Genomic DNA, 17,527 nt, shown 5'->3' with positions numbered 1-17,527 from the left:
TGTGGCCCTTAAAAGGAAAATTTCCATGACATTTGGTTGCCAGCAACTTGCCTACCTCTTATAACCCTCCCCATCCCCCCGCCTTACCTCCTTCCCCTCCCCACAGCACCTGTATATATGTATATATGTTTGTACATATTTATTACTCTATTTATTTTACTTGTACATATTTATTCTACTTATTTTATTTGGTTTATATGTTTTGTTTTGTTGTCTGTCTCCCCCTTCTAGACTGTGAGCCCACTGTTGGGTAGGGACCGTCTCTATATGTTGCCAACTTGTATTTCCCAAGCGCTTAGTACAGTGCCCTGCACACAGTAAGTGCTCAATAAATACGATTGAATGAATGAATGAATGAATGAATGAATGAACTCCACCAATTCATGCATGTCTGGGCCTTTGGCCTGGTAGGATTTTGCTGAAAAGGCTGTCAAAGAAAAATGAAAAACACAGGGCTGCATCTGGGATTTTTCAGCTGGTGGCATGGCTCAGTGGAAAGAGCCCGGGCTTTGGAGTCAGAGGTCATGGGTTCTAATCCCGGCTCCGCCACTTGTCAGCTGTGTGACTTTGGACAAGTCACTTCACTTCTCTGTGCCTCAGTTACCTCATCTGTAAAACGGGGATTAAGACTGTGAGCCCCCTGTGGGACAACCTGATCACCTTGTAACCTCCCCAGCGCTTAGAACAGTGCTTTGCACATAGTAAGCGCTTAATAAATGCCATCATTATTATTATTAAGTACCAGAGGTGGGCCCAAGTAGTTCCCCCACTCAGGCTTACTCCAACAGGAGCTCCTTAAGCTTTTGTTTGTTTGTAATGCTATTTTTGAAGCACCTACTATGTGTCAGGTACTGCACTAAGTGCTGCGGTGGGTACAAGATAATAAGAATAGACATAGTACCTGTCCCATATGGCACTCGCAGTCTTAATCTTCATTTCACAGTTGAGGGAACTGAGGCACAGAGAAGCTAAGCGACCTAGGTCCTCTGATTCCCAGGCCTGTGCCCTTTCCACTAGGCCATGCTGCTGCTCTGGATGTATATCACTCACTTCTCCCTTTCCCACACTCCTGCTACTACCAGACCTCAAGTTGGTATATGTCAGGGGTAGCGACGGAGTGATGCTTCCAATGGCTCAAGATCAGAACTGCCTCCTGACGCCACTCCAAAGACAGCTTCTTAGGTTAGCCTGGGTGAGAAGAGAGAAGCAGAGACCACAGAGAAGCAGCGTGGCTCAGTGAAAAAGAGCCTGGGCTTTGGAGTCAGAGGTCATGGGTTCAAATCCCAGCTCCACCCATTGTCAGCTGTGTGACTTTGGGCAAGTCACTTAACTTCTCTGGGCCTCAGTTACCTCATCTGGAAAATGGGGATTAAGACTGTGACCCCCCCCGTGGGACAACCTGACTACCTTGTAACCTCCGCTTAATAAATGCCAGCATTATTATTATTTTTTTTAAATAATAATATTATTATTATTATTACCAACAAAGGCCCCAGACCATAACTGGGGAACTAACTCCTAAAGCCAGAGGATGCCCAGGCAGCATGGCCTAATGGCTAGAGCATGGGCCTGAGAGAGGTGACCTTGGGTGAGTCACTTCTCTGCGCCTCATTATCTCATCTGTAAAATGGGAATTAAAACTGTAAGCCTCATGTGGGGCAGGGATTGCGTCCAACCTGATTAGCTTATATTTACCCCAGGGCTCAGAACAGTGCTTGACACATAGTAAGCGCTTAACAAATACCATCACCATTATTATTATTATTATTAGAATACAAGGACTTGACAAAGGATTAGAGACAACCAAGTTATTTGTCCTGCCTTGGTGAAGCTGGTTCCACAACAGATGTGTCAGCTGTCTCATAACGACCAATGCCCTCCCCACATCTCACATCTGCCGGTAGCCTTACACCCTAAAATGCACCTCCTTGCCATCTCTACCTGTCTTCCTCAGCCCAGCAAGAGTGGAAGTTTTTTGTGTGTCTTATCTCCTACCTATTATTTTTACATTGCGTGTTTGTCCTGTCTCCTCATTGGACTGTAAACTGATTGGGCCCCTCAGTAGGGTCAGCTGATGGACGGTCCTCCCCACAAATCACCAGATGGATATGCTCCCCAGCTAGCTGTACCCTTTTATTGTATTTTGTTAGTATGTTTGGTTTTGTTCTCTGTCTCCCCCTTTTAGACTGTGAGCCCACTGTTGGGTAGGGACTGTCTCTATATGTTGCCAACTTGTACTTCCCAAGCGCTTAGTACAGTGCTCTGCACACAGTAAGCGCTCAATAAATACGATTGATTGATTGATTGATTGATTTCTTCTCCCCTCCTCGGCTCTGTCTCAACCCACTTTCCTCTTTCCTGTAGATGTTGCCCAGATTCCACATATGTGCTGCAGAGCCCCAATAACTAGACATTGTAAAAGGATTCAAGGATTTTTCAAGAGAGGAGGAGGACCCCATTCTTTCGTACAGGGGACCCACCTTACCCAGCAAAGGGGGAAAAAATATCAATCAATCAATCAATGGTATTTTTTGAGTGGTTACTATGTGCAGAGCATGGTTCTAAGCACTTGGGAGAGTACAACAGAATTAGCAGACATGTTCCCTGCCCATAAAAAGCTTACAGTCTAGAGAGAGAGACAGATGTTACTAAGAATAAATGAGTAATTTATAATATGTAATTTAAAAGATATGGACATATGTGCTTTGGGGTTAGGCGTGGGGCGAATATCAAATGTCCAAAGGTCACAGATCCAAATGCATAGATGACGCAAAAGGGAAAGCAAGTAGGGGGAAAGGGCTTAAGTGGGGAAGGCCCCTTGCAGAAGATGTGACCTTAGTAATGCTTTGACGGTGGAGAGAGTGGTGGTCCGGAGAATATGGATGGGGTGGGAGTTCCAGGCTAGGGGGAGGATGTGGGAAAGGGGTTAGCGGCAAAACAGACCAGATCGGGGCACAGGGAGTGAACTGGTGCTAGAAGAGGGGAGTGTGTTGGCTGGGCTGTAGGAGGAGATCTAGGTCCTTTAAATTTATAATGAACCATCTTGCCATAGTACCTTAGTCTTGAAGTCTTTTCTGCTTACAAGCCAAGAGTTTCACTCTGACACAAATGCTTTTTGACCTTCCTGAAAATGGGGAAGATCCAGTTAAGGAAAGCAGTCAAATATCTTTATATTTATTTCCTCCCACCCACCTCAGCTGCTTGTTCTTGTCCAGAAAACCACCCCTCCAAGCAATGTCCGGGTAAATTTTGAGAAACTGACGAAAAATATCATCGCCTTTCACCTGTAATAATCAAGATGCCTCTCTCTACCATACTGCTTAAAAGTGAACTTCACCAATCACTGCATTTGTTGCCTAGGAAACAGTCCGCTTGGCAGAGAGTGGTTATGACTCCTACCTAAAGGACTGGCTCAGCTGTTTTGAGCCAAGAGACAGCTAAATTCAGCTGTTTTAAGAACAAACACAACTACTAAAAATGCTCCACCCTCCTATGCGGCTTTTTCCAAGAAGCTCAAGGCTACTTAGTGATTTCCAGCTTGTTCTACCCCACTCCTTCCAAAATACGATACAAATCCAACTGTACTAATGCAAACAGAAACCGTCTTCTTACTGCTCCAATCGTAAATATTCTTGCTAGAGCTCAAGAGGAAAGTGATCTTTTAAGAACTGGGTGAATTATTTTCCACTGGATAGTCTGCCTTGGATTGACATATGTTTTATTATTGGGAGAGATTTTTAACGCTTATCATTAACTCCCATTTGCACTATGTACACCTACTTTCTGTCAATTCTTTGAGGGCAGGGCTCAAGTCTACTAATTTTACTGTATTCTCCCAAGAGCTTAGTACAATAATAGTGTTGACTGATCGTGAGAAGTTTTTTTTTTATTCTTCCTTGATTACTAGCATGTGAATCGTCTGCTGAGATGGAGCAGGAGTGAATTTTAGGATAGGACAGTGTTATCATCAGAGGGATGTACTGTACCATGCCCAGGGCCAAATAGATCTTTTCAAAATATACCTGGGCAACAATACATTGTGTCTCCTCCAGCAAACATTGAGAGACCTGAAAAAGGCCATCAACTTAAAAAAAGTCCTCCTATGACAAATTCATTTTTCATCCCTCTTAAAATGGGTGTCAAGCTAATTCCCATGGTGCCAGGCTAAAGGTGGAGTTTTGGGATGGGGGGAATTGTTGTTTTTCAAGTAACTGTTGAGGACCCATGTACTGAACTAAGCGCTTAGTACAGTGCTCTGCACATAGTAAGCGCTCAATAAATACGATTGATGATGATGAAGTCTGAGTAATTTATAATGGCTTGGATCTTGATTCCAAGCCACAGGACTGCAGTTACTACTCATGTTGCATTTCATGGCTCAGTGGAAAGAGCCCGGGCTTTGGAGTCAGAGGTCATGGGTTCAAATCCCGACTCTGCCAATTGTCAGCAGTGTGCCTTTGGGCAAGTCACTTAACTTCTCTGTGCCTCAATTAATCCCTTAATCCCTCACTTAATCCCATCTGTAAAGTGGGGATTAAGACTGTAAACTCCCCGTGGGATAACCTGATCACCTTGTAACCTCCCCAGCACTTAGAACAGTGCTTTGCACATAGTAAGCACTTAATAAATGCCATTATTATTATTATTATTGGGAGCTGGTCTTTTAGAGCTCTGAAAATGGTGGGTGGTAGCTGAGGAAACTTCTCCAACACAGAACTGAGACACAATTGGAAGAGCTGTAGACTAAATTTCTTAAGGGCAGAGATCATGCTCTATTGCATTAACTTTCCCAAAGTGCTTAGTGCAATGCTCTGCACACAGTAAGCACTCAATAACTGCAGCTAATGCATTGACTGTAATGCTAATTTAAGCTACAGGAAACGGGGAAAGTTAAAAAGGATCCACTCTTCTACATACCCTTAGGCATATGAGCTCCTGTATGTAAACAAATTATGAGAAAGGGAGAGAGAAAGAATTCCCTCTCCCAAGTTTAAAAGACTCTGTCCAGTTTGACTCTCATTCCCAGAAGCCTCTGGGAAATATAGTTCCCAAGCAGCGAGTGATTTCCCTTTAGTCTCTGACAGGTTTTGCCATCATCATGCAACATTACAACATCACATCTTTTAGACTGTGAGCCCACTTTTAGACTGTGAGCCCACTTTTTAGACTGTGAGCCCACTGTTGGGTAGGGACTGTCTCTATATGTTGCCAACTTGTACTTCCCAAGCGCTTAGTACAGTGCTCTGCACACAGTAAGCGCTCAATAAATACAATTGATTGATTGATTGATTGCAAGTTAGGGAGTTAAGACCCTAGGTTGTGTGGAGTTCAGTAGCTTCTCCCTTCTGGTAGGCAACTATGGATTAGTCTGAAGGCCAACGGATCTGCCCAGTTTGACTTTAGAATAATTTGCCCCTAGGAATCCGGAATGAAGAAGCCCAAGAAATACCAAAATGCCCCAATGGACTGGGGAATCTCTTCTTTCCCTTTGGGCCCCTATCTTCGGACTGGTTACCATCATAAAAATAGATCAATGAGTCATTCCCCGGAGGCTTTCGGAGGAAAATCTGTTCTTCAGCTTTTTGAGAGTCTTTTTACCCTCCCTTCACACATACTTCTCTGTCACATGATCATCTCCCCTCCAGGCCTTGGCCTTCTTGGCCTACCCTCAAATATATCACTAGCTCCATTCCATGAGAAAAAAATTGGAAACATTTTGCAAAATGAAAAATTTCACCCCCTGAAGCTCCATAATTCACTTCAGAGGGAGTAGAACATAATGTGTGAAATCACTGGATGATATGTAATCAACAATTCATCCACAGTAGGGAGTATCAAAGTGAAAAATAAAGTCATCTGAAATAACTCTCTTTTCCAAAAGCGTTGTAAGTTGTCCTCTGGATTTTTTTACGATCCCTTGCCATGATTACTAAAAGGCCCGAATTTTATTTCTCTGTTATATAAAAAGAGCAACACAAGGAGGGTGTCTCTCCCCAAGAATAGCACCTTCAAGCAAATGACAAGTGACTCCTAGGACCGGCATCTTTATCTCATCATTAGTTATCAAATAGAGAGACCCATTTGCCCCCAAGTTCAGGTTAGCACATGCAATGCACCCCCTTCCCCCCAGTTGGAAGCAGCATGGCCTAGTAGATAGAGCACGGGCCTGGGAGTTAGAAGGATCTGAGTTCTAATTCCGGCTCCGCCACTTGTCTGCTGGGTGACCTTGGCCAAGTCACTTCATTTCTCTGGGCCTCAGTTCCCTTATCTGTAAAATGGGGTCTATGAATGTGAGCTCCATATAGGACAGGGACTGGGCCCAAACTGATTAGTTTGTATCTACCCCAGGGCTTAGAACAGTGCCTGACACAGAGTAAGTGCTTAGCAATTATCATCATCTTCATTATTATTATAGTACAACTCTATGAAATGCTAACATAATAATAATGGCATTTATTAAGCACTTACTATGTGCAAAGCATTGTTCTAAGCGCTGGGGAGGTAACAAGGTAATCAGTTTGTCCCACGGGGGGCTCACAGTCTTAATCCCCATTTTACAGATGAGGTAACTGGGGCACAGAGAAGTTAAGTGACTTGCCCTAAGTCACCCAGCTGACAATTGGCGGAGCCGGGATCTGAACCCATGACCTCTGACTTCAAAGCCGGGCTCTTTCCACTGAGCCATGCTGCTTCATCCATGACTGTGAGAGTCTTGAAGAGAGACTCTCTCAATCTCTTGAATGCTTTTGCCATAAAAATATAATGGCACACCTTTTATGCCTGCTTATCATTTGGGTAGCATGGCTCAGACACCACTGGTTAAGAGGGGAAAGGTCTGCCCTAGGACCAGCAGAACTGGCTCATGAGTTGTTCTTGCAATAGTGGTTTTGTTTTACGCTGAGCTAGCCACATTCTTCCTGTACTCAGCGGCTTGAGAAGATGCAGTATATGGTTAAACCTAAACAGCAGCGTGTTCTCACCTTCTTAGTAAACCACTCTTGGATATTATATCAGTATTATTGTTATTATTATTATTATTTTGTTTTGTATTCTCCCAATCACCTTTAATGTGGTGCTTTGCACAGAGTAAGCACTCAATAAATTCCACCGATTAAGAGCTTTCTATGTGGCAAGCACTGTTCTAAATGCTGAGGTAGACACGAGTTAATCAGGTCAGACACAGGCCCTGTTTCCAATGCGGCTCACGGTCTAAGTGAGAGAGAGATATTCTCTGCTTTTTCACTTAACTGGCCTACAGAGCTCAAGGCCAGAACTGAGCAAAAGAGAAAGAGATTGCCATGGAAATTGGGAGTAATTGTAGAAAAGACATGCTGCCTATCCTTTAAAGGAAAAAAAATGCAGCAACAACGAAAAAGTTTCCTGGTGTCTTCCCAAATTACTGTCTTTGTTGTTACTGTGATGACGATGAAATTACCTGATTTCTTTCACTTTTTTCTAAGAGGGAAGGGAGGGAGACACACACAAAATGACAAAGGAGGGTGGAAACAGAGTTGCAATTTTAACTGAATTCTCTATCATCGATGAGAATTTAGTGTGGTTTCAGGTGCACTATCCTACGTGCTCTGAAGTATCTGTTTGAGGAGAGACTGAAAAGGCTAGGGCTTTTTACTCTAAAAAGATAAAGGCGAGAGAGAATGTGATTCATGCTTACAAAACTATTATTATTATTACTATTAATATCACTACTACTAATAATAACAATTGTGGCATTTGTTTTTGTTTAGCACTTACTCTGTGCCAGCACTGTACTAAGCACTAGGATAGGCACACGACAATCTTCTAGATAGCGAGCCCGTTGTTGGGCAGGGATTGTCTCTATTTGTTGCTGAATTGTACTTTCCAAATGCTTAGTACATTGCTCTGCACACAGTAAGCACTCAATAAATACGATTGAATGAAATTCTTCTGATGCTTTCAATTTCACTTAACTGGCCTACAGAGCTCAAGGCCAGAATTGAGCAAAAGAGGAAGAGATTGCCATGAAAATTGGGAGTAATTGTAGAGAAGACAGGCTGCCTATCCTTTAAAGGAAAAAAATGCAGCAACAACGAAAAAGTTTCCTGGTGTCTTCCCAAATTACTGTCTCTCAGTTTCATTCAGTGTCTCAATTTAAGGTCTGTCGTGTCTACCAGCTCTGTTATATTGTACTCTCCCAAGCGCTTAGTACAGTGGTCTGCACGCAGTAAGTGCTCAATAAATACCACTGATTGACTGTCTTTCCATGCTTGTCGTTGGGCTGTGATTTATCCATTTACACAAGATAGACATTTACTAATGATGGTATCTGTTAAGCGCTTACTATGTGCTAAACACTGTTCTAAGCGCTGGGGAGTGGGGACATTTCTGGGGAGTGGGGAGAGTAACCACTTCCCATTGGGTGACCATTTTACTAATAAGACTTGTGCTTAATAATAACACACTTGCATTCCAGAAACTCCGAGCACTTAACAGAGAGTTCCCCCCACAACATTCAGCGTATCTCCAAGTCACTGCAATCACTGCATTCCCAGCCTTAGATTACCCTTGTCAGCAGTTTTGAATGGTGCAATTAAAAGTCTGTGCTAATGAGCTGATGATAAATGTTAATGGCTTGAAGGGCCCTTTTTAATCATTGTTTTAGTGAGGCTTTGGAAAGTGAGCTAGTTTGAACAATTTCATTGTGGTGCTTTGGTTCCAGTTCTTTTTTGTGGGAGCAAGCGGATGGTGGAAAAGAGGAGATTGGGATGCGAGGGAGAAATGAGGGAGGTAAAGGGGTGGGAAGGAGACACAAGGTGAGAGACATTCAGAAGAGGGGTGGAGATAGATTCAGGATTGGGAGAGTGAGTGTCTCCATTCCACCCCTTTTCCAAACCAAGGGAGGTAAGGAGATGGAGCAAACTGGGTCAGGAGTGGAAACCTAGCTGGGGAGACCCTCCTTTAAATCAATCAAACAATCAATCAATCGTATTTATTGAGCACTTACTGTGTGCAGAGCACTGTACTAAGCGCTTGGGAAGTACAAGTTGGCAACATATAGAGACAGTCCCTACCCAACAGTGGGCTCACAGTCTAAAAGGGGTCTTAAAGGGTCTTAAAGGGTCACCAAAGGGAAACTGGCCCTGGGGGCATCTCTGTAGCTCTTACAGGCCAAGAGGGAGTAGCTGCCCAAACCGCAATACAACTGGAAACCAGCTTTCAGAATGGAAAACCCTGTGAGGTGATGAAATTCACCCCTGGCAATTAGTGGCCTAGCCTAGCAGTCAGGAATAGCAGGTACTGACCTCATCTCCACTTCTGTTTGATCCTACATTTGATCATCTGCCTCGCTAAGGAGGCAAGAGGTAATTCATGTGGAATTCAAATTGACTGATGACTGTCAACTACCAGAACAAGATCTGTGTGAGGACTTCAGTAGCATAAAATGCTAGTTGAATTGCCTGCCTTCACACAGAGTTAAAGGAACAGCACTACTGCGAGCCCCATGTGGGTCAGGGACTGTGTCCAACCCGATTTGCTTATATCCACCCCAGTGCTTGGTACAGTGGCTGATGCACAGTAAGTGCCTAAAAGATACCATTATTATTTTAAGATACACACCCTGTTGGCCCCCAAAACTCACACCCAGACACACACACACACACACACACAAATACACACATTCAAGGAAATTTTCCTGGTTTTGGCCAGTCCATCAATTAATCAAGGGCAATGTACCACGCTCCCACTGAATGCTAGGCACTGTGTTAAGTAACTGCTTAGGACCGGGCACCAGTAGGAAAACACACATTCCCTGCCCTCAAAGAGCTTATAATCTAATGGAGGACAACAAATCCAAATCATCTGTAGATATCGAAAGAAAAATATGAAGCAAGAAACAGTACAAACATACCAGGAAGAAACAGCAGAACAAATACTTTGCAAATATGTAAATAAATACGAGGCAACATGGCCTAGTGGAAAGAACATGGGTCGGGGCATCAGGTGATCTAGTCCCAGCTCAGCCATTGGCCTGCGGTGTTACCTTAGGCAAGTCACTTAACCTCTCTGTGCCTCAGTTCCTTCATATGTAAAATGGGGATAAGATACCTGTTCTCCTTTCCTTCTAGATTGTGAGCCGCATGTGGGTTGGAGGCTGTGTCTGACTATCTTGTATCTACTCAAAACTTAGTAGAATAAGCATTTAATAAACATTATTATTATTATCATTGAGGGTGGATGTTTGGTTTAGGTGAGATGTTATGAGTTAAGGAGGGAAGGCTTCCTGCAGGAGGTGGGGTTTTAAGGCAGTTTTAAAGATGAGGTGTACTGTGGGCTGGAGGATTTGTAGGGAAGAAATTTCCAGGCTGAGGGGAATAGGGTGAATTAGGGGTGAGAAGCAGGAGAGTAGAGAGAAAGGTCCAGTTAGAAAATGAGCTTGGGCAGAGTGAAGATCTGGAGAATAGCAAGGAAAAAGAGCCCATAAATCAGATGGTAAAACTGGTGGAAAGCCTTGAAGTCACTGGCTAGGAGTTTTTGCTTGATCTGGAGGGAGATGAGTTGATGACCTCAGAGCTGATTCTCTACTGCCCTTTTACCTTCTTTGCTCATGGCCATTTGGTGCCATCATGCTAAACCCCGGCTTTCAGATTGGTGAAAATATGTTGTTTCAATTAAAGTTTTTTTTTTTTTCAGACAATTGCCTATTCCTCCAGGTCAAAAACAGGCCCACAGAAGTGGGTCGGTGAGAGAGGATTATCCCAGATGCAAGCCCAGAATCTTCCACTAAATTGGATTCCAGGATATTGGAAAGCATCTGGCAAAAGAGGTGAGAGGGAAAACTCTTTAAACATTTACTGGTTCTAGCTTTGAAACGCTACTCCTAAAATATCCAGTTTCCACCCAGTTCCTCGGCCTCAGTCCCCGTCGTACATACTGGTTCCCGGAATGGCTGTCCTGTTCTTAACCTGTCATCTAAGGGAGGGTCTCCCATTTCCACCTTAGAGACGGCTCTCCACTTGCCAAATAGATTTGAAGTGAATTTTCTGAAGGGAGTTATGTCCCTACAGCTTCACATGATGATGGGTTTCTGGTTTTTGTCAGAGTGTAACTGGCAGACAAAGAACTCTGATAGTTTCCAAGAGATGGCAGCGTTCAAGGAACTTCTATCAACTCTACAGCCTTAACTTGAAATCTGAAAGCTGGACAGTGAAAAAAGCAGGATAGAAAGAACATCCACTCTTTTGAAATGTGGTGTTGGAGAAGGCTTTTGCCAACGCCATGGACTGCCCGAAAGGCAAACAAATGGGTTTTAGAGTAAATTAAATTTGGAAGGCCAAATGACTCGACTTAGATTAGCATATTTCAGATACATAATCAGGAGGACTAATTCTCTGGAGAAGACACTAATGCTAGGAAGAGTCCAGGGAAAATATGGAAGAGGCAGACCAGCAGCTAGATGGATAGAGACCATAACAACGATAACGGAAGAAAGGTTGCGGACTATGGCAGAGGACAGGACGTTTTGGAGAAAGTATATCCATGGAGTGGCTATGAATCGGAAATGACTCGACGACACAATAATAATAATGAGGCAGTTTTGTGGCTTTCGGTGTCTTTTTCTCTCCCTAAAACAGTCAATGAGTACACTGGTGGAGTCAGACATAGACATATAAAGCTTACTCCCTAAATGACTTAAGGAAAGCTATTACACCAATTTCAAATTTTGGCAGTATACATTCAAGGAAGAGAATTACATAACATACAGAAAACAAGGTAGACAGGTATAGGCATTCCAGGAGTAGTTTCTCAGCTCAACTTCATGCAAATGGCAGTCCCATGTGGGACAGGGACTGTGTCTGACCCCATTATCTTGTATCTATCCCAACCATTAGCACAGTACCCGGCACAGAGCAAGCACTTAAATACCATAAGTATTGTTATTAAATGGTATCGAAGCAGCGTGGCCAGAGCACGGGCCTGGGAGTTAGAAGGACCTGGGTTCTATTGCTGGCTCCACCACTTGTCCACTGTCCGACCTTCACTACTCTGGGCCTCAGTTACCTCATCTGTAAAATGGTGACTAAGACAATGAGCTCCATGTGGGACATGGGTTGGGTCCAACCTGATTGGCTTGTATCTACCCCTGCGCTTAGTACAGTGCCAGGTACCTAGTAAGCACTTAACAAATACCATCAAAAAGGAAAAAAGCAGCATTTTTTGTCCAGTGACAGCAACACAGGGTCATTAAGGGAAGCAGCGTGGTTCAGTGGAAAGAGCACAGGCTTGGGAGTCAGAGGTCATGGGTTCTAATCCCGGCTCTGCCACGTCTGCTGTGTGATCTTAGGCAAGTCACTTTACTTCTCTGAGCCCCCGTTACCTCATCTCTAAAATGAGGTTTAAGACTGTGAGCCCCACGTGGGATAACCTGATCACCTTGTATCCCCTTCCAGCGCTTAGAACAGTACTTTGCACATAGTAAGCACTTAACAAATGCCATTATTATTATTATTATTATTATTTTCACTAAAGCTAATAGGGACCTGGCTTAACTGACTTTCCCCCTTCGATGCCCTTCCTGCCCATAATTTAGAGAGGACCGAATTTCAATCCAGAGAGAAGACAAATGTGGCTCCTCCCTTTGCCCGGTAATTCGCAAAACCTAAACTGTGCAAGGCACCAGAGCACATCAGGGCATCGGGGGCAGTGAGAGCTGGTTCCAAGGAAGATTCAGAAAGTCGGGCGAAGAAAGCGAGCCGAAACAGACCCCGCAGTTTTCCTGAAACTGAACTCATAAATGGCATAGTTAACAAAACGAAAGGTCACTTCTGTAACTGGATCCTGCTAGTGACTGCTTCCGAGCCACTGGGGTATTTTCAGTGACCTGCTGTAGCCTGCAAAATAAACCAGTTGAGTTTATTTTTTGTTGTTTTTCCTCATGGGTGGATGCACCTAGGCTGGTTGCCTTTCTGCAAACAATACATATAGGTTATTTTGAAAGAAAAAATTCTGGATTTTAATAAGGAAGTTAATTTCTCTATTCTATGTGGGCCTTCACCTGACTGAATGACAGGTCCCCTCCCTCTGTTTTCGTGGACAGTCAATTTCGCATTCAAGCAGTTTCACTAATGGCAACGCGGGGGGTAAAGGTGAAGCTTGGGACGGGTGAGGAAGGTGATTCCCCCCATGGGTAGCCTTTGGTGGCTAGGGAGACTCGCTTCTCTACAACTGGTTAAGGGGCACGTTTATGATCGAGCACACCACAAATGTATTCCCTTAAATTCGCCAGTGCAGAATGAGATGCGCAGGGGATACAGTCTCCACTTATCAAAATAACGATACACTTCCCTCCTGCTTTCGAAGATTGCTTACGTTAAGCCATCACACACATGCATCGCCTTGGTCAATTTTGTTTTTACATTCAGCTTTATGATGAGGCCCTTTGATAATCAAAACCATGTTCATAAGGCCACAGATGTGATCTGATCTTATAATAAAGCCCTGTGGTCTTAGAGGAAGAATCAGGCACAGAATGAATGGCTAGGGTAATCCCAGATTGAAATGGTATAAATGAGTTTTTAAAAAGTATCTTCTGGCTGTTTTATTTGCGACACTCGACAAAAGAATCTGAAGAAAACAAGCCCCAATGTTTCAAATTTCTACCCATCTGGGTCTAATTATTATGAACCCGCTATTACTACAAAACTAGTTCATCTTTCCTGAGTTAATTTGACCTCCTTACTGTATGGTGAAAAGGGGGGCAAAAATAGTCCTTTTTGGAAAAGGAAGGTGTCTTTTTATATAATAAAGATGATATCATGGCCCCAGTGACTCTGGACTAGGAAAGAGTTAAATGGGCAGTATGCTTCAAAACAGAAAGAATGCCAGATTATTTCACCCATTACCTAAAAGATTAAGTGCTGGTGTGCAGAGATGCATCCATGTACACACACATTTTTATTTAAGCAGTTTGCTTTCTCATTCTCCTCTGTCACCATCAAATGTGAGCCTGCTTAAGGGACACGCTTTCTAAATTTCCAAAGCTTGATCAACTTGAAGCTGTTCCAAAATATTAAAGAATTGGCCAGGAGGCTTTCTGTATTTACTAGACCAAGAACATACTGGGGGAGCTTTGACAGGATAGAGACAGGCCTATTACCAGAACTCTGTGAGGGAAGCTTTCACGGCTCCCAGCCTACACCTTGCCTGGCTCAAGCCAGATGAATTAGTCCTTGTTTTTCACAATAATAATAATAATAATAACAATAATAACAATAATAATGGCATTTGTTAAGCACTTACTATGTGCAAAGCACTGTTCTAAGCGCTAGGGAGAATACAAGGTGATCAGGTAGTCCCACGTGGGGCTCACAGTCTTAATCCCCATTTTACAGATGAGGTAACCGAGGCACAGAGAATTTAAGTGATTTGCCCAAAGTCACACAGCTGATAAGCGGTGGAGCTGGGATTAGAACCCATGACCTCTGACTCCCAAGCTCGGGCTCTTTCCACTGATCCAGGCTTCTTCCCTAGCCAAGAACTCAATTTTACTCTCCAGATTTGGAAAAAAAAATAGTCCTTTTGGAACTGTACAAAGACACTGTACTTTGCAATGACAAAGGCAAAACAATTCTGCAGCTCCCTGATGCAATTAGACAATAAAAAATATGGTCATTTAAAATTAGCCTATGTCTCCTCCCTCCTTTACGTTGACTTTGAATGGTTAATTTCAACTTCACCTGAAATGACTGAAGTCACAGACAATGTGGATTCGGCAGCCCTGAATCAGGGAATTTATGACACAGAGTTTGGTCTGGCTACTGCCCACTTTAGAGAACCCACTTGATCTAAAAACAGCTGTAAGGCCTTGAAGGGATCCGACTTGCAGACCAGCCTAGAGATTTGCACAGAAGGAAGCTGTTCATAATCACGTTCTCATATCTCACTAATAATGATAATAATGGCATTTGTTAAGCACTTACTATGTGCAAAGCACTGTTCTAAGCGCTGGGGAGAATACAAGGTGATCAGGTTGTCCCACGTGGGGCACGCAGTCTTAATCCCCATTTTACAGATGAGGTAACAGGCTCAGAGAAGTGAAGTGACTTGCCCAAAGTCACACAATTGACAAGTGGCTGAGCCGGGATTAGAACCCACGACCTCTGACTCCCAAGCCCGGGCTCTTTCCACTGAGCCACGCTGCTTCTTCTCTCAAATCAAACAAGTTCTGCTGCTTCTCAGTCAAACAAATGGTATTTACTGAGCTCTTACTTTGCACAGCGCACTTGTCCAAGTCCAACAGATCAACAAGAATGCTATGTTTAAATGTCATCCACCCTCAGGTGGCAAAAGTTTAATTTTTAAGCCATCATCAGAAATGTGCTCGATTGCCCCTCACTCTCACTTTACCAGGATCCTTTGAAATTCCCTTACCTCTGCTGACCTTGGCCAATTCCCGATAAATTCGGTTTTGACTGAGCCACTCCCTTTCAGAAAGCGCTCACTCACCAAAACCGACTGTTTTACCCTTATTGCTAATTTAAGCTATAGGAAGAGAAAGAGGGGAAAGTTAAAAAGTATCCGCATGCCTACACACCTCTATGCATATAAGCTCCTATAAGTAAACATTAAATTCAGTTTTAACTGAGCCACTCCCTTCCAGAGAGCACTCACTCCTTACCACCGATTGATTAACTCTTATTGCTCATTTGAGCTACTGATAGAGAAAAGGGAAAGCTACCAAGGATCCACATGGTTACACAGCTCTAGGCATATAAACTCCTATAGGTAAACAAATGAAATTCAGTTTTCACCGAGCCACTCCCTTCCAGAAAGCGCTCACTCCCTACCACCGATTAAATGACCCTTATTGCTCATTTAAGCTGCTGGAAAAGAGTAAATGATAAAGGATCCACAAGTTTACACACCTCTAGGCATATAAACTCCTATAGGTAAACAAATGAAATTCAGTTTTCACCGAGCCACTCCCTTTCAGAAAGCGCTCACTCCCTACCACCGATTAATTGACCCTTATTGCTCGTTCAAGCAGCTGGAAAAGAGAAAATTATAAAGGATCTACAAGTCAACACACCTCTAGGCCTATGAGCTCCAAACGTAAACAAATTAACAGACAAAGGAAGCCACTCGATTAAAAAAAAAAACAACAACAACAACAAAGAAATGAAAGAAAAAACAAACCACTCTTTTCCTGGGCTGCTGTTTTTTTTTTCCTTGGCCCAGGAGGCTCAGAGGGAGGAAACGCTGAGGCTCCTCGCTGCCCATCTGGCGTTTATTCATTCAATCGTGTTTATTGAGCGCTTACTGTGTGCAGAGCACTGTACTAAGCGCTTGGGAAGTACAAATTTGCAACATATAGAGACGGTCCCTACCCAACAGCGGGCTCCCAGTCTAGAAGGGGGTGACAGACAACAAAACAAAACATATAAACCAAATAAAATAAATAGAATAAATATGTACTAGTAAAATAAATAGAGTAATAAATATGTACAAACATATACAGGTGCTGTGGGGAGGGGAAGGAGGTAAGGCAGGGGGGATGGATGGGGGGAAAATGGGAGTGGGCTCAGTCTGGGAAGGAAAGCAACGGTGGGAGGGCCCCTTTTCTGGTTCCCCCCCCCCACCCTGCGGGAAAGCATGGACCGTTGTGGGGCGGGGGGGACCTCTCCTGGATTTCATTCATTCATTCAATCGTATTTATTGAGCGCTTACCGTGTGCAGAGCACTGTATTAAGCGCTTGGGAAGTACAAGTTGGCAACCTATAAAGACGGTCCCTACCCAACAGAGGGCTCACAATCTAGGAGGGGGTGACAGACAACAACAAAAAAAAAACACCATATAAACCAAATAAAATAAATAGAATAAATATGTACTAGTAAAATAAATAGAGTAATAAATACGTACAAACATATATACAAGTGCTGTGGGGAGGGGAAGGAGGTAAGGCAAGGGGGATGGATGGGGGGAGATAGAGGGGGCTTAGTCTGGGAAGGAAAGCAACGGTGGGAAGGCCCCTTTTATGGCCCCCCCGCTGCGGGAAAGCATGGACCGTTATCCGGGGGGGAGAGGCCTCTCCTGGGTTTCATTCATTCATTCAATCGTATTTATTGAGCGCTTACTGTGTGCAGAGCACTGTACTAAGCGATTGGGAAGTACAAGCTGGCAACACCTAGAGACGATCCCTACACAACAGAGGGCTCACAATCTAGAAGGAGGTGACAGACAACAAAACAAAACATGTAAACCAAATAAATAGAATAAATATGTACTAGCAAAATAAATAATTTGAGTAATAAAGACGTACAAACATATATACAGGTGCTCTGGGGAGGGGAAGGAGGTAAGGCAGGGGGGATGGATGGGGGAAAATAGGAGGGGGCTTAGACTGGGAAGGAAAGCAATGGTGGGTGGGTCCCTTTTCTGGTCTCCCCCCGCGGGAAAGCATAGACCGTTGAACGGGGGGGGGGGGGGGGGGAGAGGCCTCTCCTGGGTTTCATTCATTCATTCAATCGTATTTATTGAGCGCTTACTGTG

The 17,527-nt window shown here is 43.7% G+C and overlaps 1 protein-coding gene across 1 annotated transcript in view; it reads right to left on the bottom strand.

The window, feature by feature from the left end:
- Positions 1-10,593, bottom strand: part of VOPP1 (VOPP1 WW domain binding protein) — a 54,592-nt gene extending 43,999 nt beyond the window's left edge. Inside the window, exons 1-6 of the mRNA XM_038760084.1 lie at positions 10,575-10,593; positions 9,104-9,210; positions 4,918-4,935; positions 3,987-4,067; positions 3,193-3,284; positions 3,056-3,074 (exon numbers count right to left, since the gene is read on the bottom strand). Coding sequence (XP_038616012.1) covers positions 3,056-3,074; positions 3,193-3,284; positions 3,987-4,067; positions 4,918-4,935; positions 9,104-9,210; positions 10,575-10,593 — 336 coding nt within the window. The remainder of the gene's footprint in view (positions 1-3,055; positions 3,075-3,192; positions 3,285-3,986; positions 4,068-4,917; positions 4,936-9,103; positions 9,211-10,574) is intronic.
- Between the last annotated feature and the right edge of the window lie 6,934 nt (positions 10,594-17,527).

Source organism: Tachyglossus aculeatus, chromosome 18 (genome assembly GCF_015852505.1).
Source record: "Tachyglossus aculeatus isolate mTacAcu1 chromosome 18, mTacAcu1.pri, whole genome shotgun sequence".
In the NCBI taxonomy this organism is placed as follows: domain Eukaryota; kingdom Metazoa; phylum Chordata; class Mammalia; order Monotremata; family Tachyglossidae; genus Tachyglossus; species Tachyglossus aculeatus.
Note: the sequence above shows the minus strand (reverse complement) of the source record. Positions and strands in the feature narration are given on the sequence as shown.